General features: G+C 45.5%; 1 protein-coding gene across 1 annotated transcript; it reads right to left on the bottom strand.

Moving 5' to 3' along the window:
• Window positions 1-439: 439 nt before the first annotated feature.
• LOC124668233 (11S globulin seed storage protein 2-like) lies at window positions 440-1,761 on the bottom strand. Its single transcript, XM_047205407.1, has 2 exons — window positions 803-1,761; window positions 440-703 (listed from the first exon to the last, which is right to left on the bottom strand). Exons 1-2 carry the CDS (start codon window positions 1,759-1,761, stop codon window positions 553-555), a joined length of 1,110 nt encoding a protein of 369 aa, XP_047061363.1. The 3' UTR covers window positions 440-552.
• Window positions 1,762-5,388: the final 3,627 nt, after the last annotated feature.

Below are 5,388 nucleotides of genomic sequence, written 5' to 3'. Positions count from 1 at the left end.
CTGAAATGGAGTTCTCCACATGAAAGATTGAATTCTTCCGTTCCACCTTTCCTTAATCTGGAGACTCTTGTAGAGGAGCATATTTGGGGAGACAGATCTCATGGGACATTGCACTGATGTTACAATGGCAACTCCTCATCATGTTATTTAATTTGGTACGTTCACACTTTTGGAAGAATGATGTGGAATATTAGGATTCTTGTTTGAGAGTGTGTTTGTTGTATGAAAGAAACTACTACTATCGTGTGGTGGATACTGAACACTGAGCTGCACTTTATGCTTCAGAAATAAGCATTAGATCAAACTATGCACACACAAACAATATCGGTGGATTAGCTCCACTAATAATCATATAGCCAATAAGTTTCTTAAAATTTCGTAAAATAAATGTCGGAAATAATAGAAGCACTCTTCCTACATGCTGATAAAAACGGAGACAAACTAAATTTTATTGACTGCTCGATCGACTACCAAATAGCTAAACTAAATTTAAGCTGCTCGTGGCTGGCCGGTTCCGGAGATGCATGGATGGACGGCTGGTGTCGATCTTGTCTAGCTGGGAGCGAAGAAGATCTCAGAGTCGAGCCTCTTGGAGCGGAACATCTTCTCCATCTCCGGAGTGGTGTTGAAGGACGCCTCTAGCACCGTCGGGGATATCGCCTTCCACACCGACGTCCTCCCCGCCAAGTGACTGAAGATCGGGCTACATTGATTTCATATAGCACAATCGTTAATCAATCAGTTTGACAATGCAAACTCCTAGGTAAATTGATCTATACAAAATACTGTAATGTATACGTACTTGGGTGTGGTGATGATGGAGAACCACTCCAGGCCGGTCTCATCAGCGATCTTGGAGACGACGAAGAACCTGGGCACGATGAAGAGGCAGCCAGCCTCAACACGGGTCTCGAGCACGCGGGTGCCATCGATGCCGACGACCTGCACGCGGCCGCTGCCGCGCACGATGTAGGTGACCTGGTAGGCGGAGTCGCAGGAGAAGCCCGGCGAGCACATGGAGTGGCCGTCGATCCTGACCAGGTCGGCGCCGAGCCCGACCTCCTTGACCAGCGGCAGGTTCGCCGTGTTGAGCACCACCACGCGGCCGCCGCCCTTGATGTCCACGTCCAGTGGCGCCTCAAGGCAGTTCAGCACCATGCCCTCGCGGTCCTCTGCGCGCGCCTCCGGCATCCTGTGGCCGGCGGCGATCTTGACGATGCCGGTCCCGGGCTGCGTGGACACGAGGCTGGCGGCGGAGTCCTGGTCGAGGTCCCAGGCGCGGGCCACGAACTCGGTGGAGAAGCCGGTGAAGATGCCCGTGGCGCCGGTGAGCTGGAAGTTGGTGAAGCGGCCGGGTGTGTGGCCCTTAGAGGTGTCGCCGAGGAAGAGCACCACGAGCTCCGTGTCGCCAGCCTCGGCGGCGTTGTGCCACCAGGTGACGGCGCCGAAGGGAAGCGCCAGGGTGTCGCCGGTCTTGACGGGGATGACCTTCTCTTTAGCCGCCTCCGGTAGGACGAGGCCGCAGATGCCGGCGCCCTGGAGTACGTAAGCTACCTTGGCGGAGTCGGAGTAGCTAGGGAGGGAGAGGCCGCCGGCGTTGAGGTGGAGCTTGGCGGCGCCGATGGAGGCCGCGCCCAGCATGGCGAGCTCCGCGGGGGACCAGTCGTAGTATGACCCGCCGTCGCTGCCGTACGCCTTGGCCGGCTTCTTCGGCGAAAGATCCATGGACATCACCTCGGCGTTGGAGTTGCGCTGCACCATTGTCACGATGAGATCGTACTGATTCGTGTGGGAAGGAAGTGGGAGGAGGATGAGATGGCTGTGGAGGCTGCATGCCTATTTATAGTTGCAGGGTTGGATGATGATTATCGTGCTAACTGATTATCCCGTTGAATAGGTCGATAGATCATGCTTATCCCAAGTTTCTTGCGGTATAAGGAGCTCATTCGTTGCAGCTTGGATAATGACTAGGAAAAGTTGTAGCGCGGGGTGCGGTAGGTCATCAATAAAATAATAATGTACTACGGAGTAGCAATATTTTTCAAAATAAAAGTGAAAATAATTCTGTGTTTTTTGGCTGAACTCTATATATAGAAGGAGGCAGCACTATGTTTCCCCCAATAAAAGAGGTGATAAATTAATGGTGGGTTATTCTTAGAAGTAGGCAACAATATTTTTATCAGGTGGAAAAAGTATTGAAGAAACAACCCATCAAAACACTATAGTCCCAAAAGCACAGCATCAAATCACTCTAGTCCAGATACTGAGGCGATCAATAAAAGAAGATAGTGATTTTAGCGAATAAGAGAGGTGGGGAACACTGGACCATTTTTTGATGTCATAGTAGACATGGGGACTTTTCCTGATTAAAGGAGGCGACGAATAATGGGGCATTTTTTCTGATGCATGCCATGGGGCTATCAACAAAAAAGGTAAATATTTATTCCAAATAAAAGTGGCGACGAATAATGGAGAATTGTTTTGTCCTGATAGTGAGCCGATGAGCAGCATAAAAGAGCCGACAAATAATAGAGCATTGTTTCTTATGCCATGGTAGACATGGGGATTTTTCCAAATTAAAGAGGCGACGAATAACGGAGCATTTGGAGGGCAAAGCGTGGCGCGGCCGGGCTTGGCCAGGGCCAGAGCGCCTCCACCGGAGCGGCGATGAGGAGGGGGAGGTGCGCCGCCGGGTGGTTACTCGACCGCATAGTGGAGTTCTATGTCTGCTCGATCCGATCTGGGCCTTGGGCCAAGATCTGGGCTGTTGGGCCTAGTCACGTGTGTGAAGTTCCTGGTGTTGGATTTTGCCACGCCGACGGTTCGTGCTGGGCTACCCTCTCCATGTCTTCCGCTCTGGTTGGTAGTTGACTAGCGGCAAGGGGGCAGCTGGTCTTGCGAATAATGGTGGTGGTCCTCAGATTCTTCTCAAGATCTATCAGATGTATGTTTCCATCAGTCTGGCTGGATCGTCATGTTGAAGATTGATGCCCGGCCGACGAAATTCATTGTGCGAATCATGCCGAAAGATTGATGGATCGGGTGGGTTTCAGTTGTGCGCACCCATGTTTTTATCTAACCATTTGGTTTCAGAGGTAGCGCTTCGAAGTTCTGCTGGTTGTTAATATCATGGAGCACGTTTTCGTTCCATGGTGCTGGCGCGGAATATCATGAAAGCCGAGATCTGTGGACTAGCAATGGTGGTCGGGTCTTGGTGGTGATGTGGAATTGGTTTGGTGTTTCGAGACTTGAAACAGCGACATGTAAGTGGGGGACGACTACACATGAAAAGTTCAGAGTCTTATCTTTCAGGGTGAAAATCCAAGATCTGGTCTTAATTGGTTGTGCCTGTCAATGTTCTTGTTGAAAGCATTGTTTTGAGAGCGATGACTTTCTTCAGGGAGAAACCTAAGATACGGATGAAGACAACGTTTGTGCACCGTTTCCTTCTTAGAGGCGTCGCTTATGCAGAAACTAGTGTTCTGGTGTTGTTTTGGTGGTGTCCGTGTTGCTGTTTCACAAAATGGATCACTTTAGCAGACTTTTCTTTTTTCTGTAATTTTTCTCTCATCTTTAGCTATGTGCATCCTTAATACCAGTAGGGCATGACGTTGTTGCAGAGGCTGGATGTAATTGGTATCTTCATAATATTAACATATGCTCTTTATTAAAAAAAAACTAACTCTATCTCTTCTGGAGCTAGTCCCACACTAAGACTCCATGCATGCGTATTCAGCTATCCTCCTCACAACTAGCTACATGCAGTTATTCTAAACTGAACACACTATTAACTTGTTCATGTACACATGATAGCACCTCTAGTGCACACATTTAACAATAGTAATATACAAGATTAAATACCTAATTAACACAGAAATCCTCATATCACTAATTTAACACTTATAATTGCTTGAATATATTTTGACTCGTTCAATGTGTTATTTTTCTTATTGTAATTAACAATATAACTTGCCTCCGAGGAACCTCCACAACTATTTTGCTCCCTGACCTGTCGGATCATATCGTTCAACGATTTAGATGTTCCCGTAGCCCTTCTAACCAGATCATCGCTCACACCACAGTATTTTATTGTGGTCACCTATGAACCGCCGCCAGCCCAACGTCTCCTGGTTGCTACTCCCGGGACCTTCCTATTAGGGCATCTACAATGGGATGACGTCAGCCTTCTCTTAGGGCTGCCATGTAGGATTTTTGTTTAGTTGGCGAAGAGAGATTGAAGAAAGAGAAGGTTGCCTTCCCTTAGTTAAGGGATGATCTATTATGAAATAAGAGAAGACTATTTTATCCATTATAATTTCTTTCTAAGATTTAATTTCTCTTTTAACTTCTAAGATTTAAGAATCAATTAAATCTTAGAAAGAAATTAAATCGCTAAGGGAAGACAAAAGAAATTAAATCCGCCTGCGTGGGTGGGGCTTAATACGCCCCTCTTATGGGCGGGAGCACGTACTCTCCATCTTAAGAGGGAGCGACGGTTCGCTCCGCCTAAAGAGCTCCCTTCTAGGCTGCTCCACTTACGAGCACAACAAAAGGTAATGTTTCTCTCTCGTTTTCTCTTTTCAGTTCAGATTTTAAAAATTGTTAAATTTTTAAAAAGTTCGAATCTAAAAAAGTTTGGATTAAAAATGTTAAGATTTAAAAAAAATTGATTCTAAAAAACTTCAAATCTCAAAATGTTCAAAATTCAAAAATGTTCAAATTAAAAAAATGTTCAAATCTAAAAAGTTTGAATCTCAAAAAGTTCAAATCTCAAAATGTTCAAACTTCAAAATTCTTCAGCTTAAAAAAATTGTTTGAATCTGAAAAGGTTTGAATTTGAAAAAAGTTCAAAATTAAAAATGTTCAGATCTAAAAAATGTTCGAATCTGAAAAGTTCAAATTTGGAAAAAGTTCAAAATTCGTATTTGGTCGTTTCATCTTGGGGTGATGATGTACTCATTCTGGTTCAGTCTGGCGAGTGGCTGCTTCAGATCGGTATCGATGGAAAGTTGGTCGCCACCTTCCATCGCAAATTTCTCGGTACCACTCAATTTAGTCTCAAACAAATTCTTGTTGCGCATGCCTTCTTCCAGACACTAGAGGGCTTTGTTGTGAACACTTGGCCTTTCATCTGAAGGTTTTTTTAGTGTGGTTGTGCTTAATAATGGCCTACCTGTATGTGCCGTCATCAACTGCAATATGTATGAACTATATCCAGAACTACCTTCTCTGCTGATGTACAAAAAATTATTATCAAGAAACTCCAACCGTTACATGGTTGTTTTATATTTCTTTGAATATTCTCTTAGGCTGAAGTGTTTGCGAATTGATATGACTCATGCCTCTGTTTTCTTGAACTGAACAACTGACTTTGTTTTATTTCCTTTA

This window comes from Lolium rigidum, chromosome 6, assembly GCF_022539505.1.
Source record: "Lolium rigidum isolate FL_2022 chromosome 6, APGP_CSIRO_Lrig_0.1, whole genome shotgun sequence".
NCBI lineage: Eukaryota > Viridiplantae > Streptophyta > Magnoliopsida > Poales > Poaceae > Lolium > Lolium rigidum.
The sequence above is the reverse complement of the archived record's forward strand: the minus strand, read 5'-3'. Positions and strand labels throughout refer to the sequence as shown.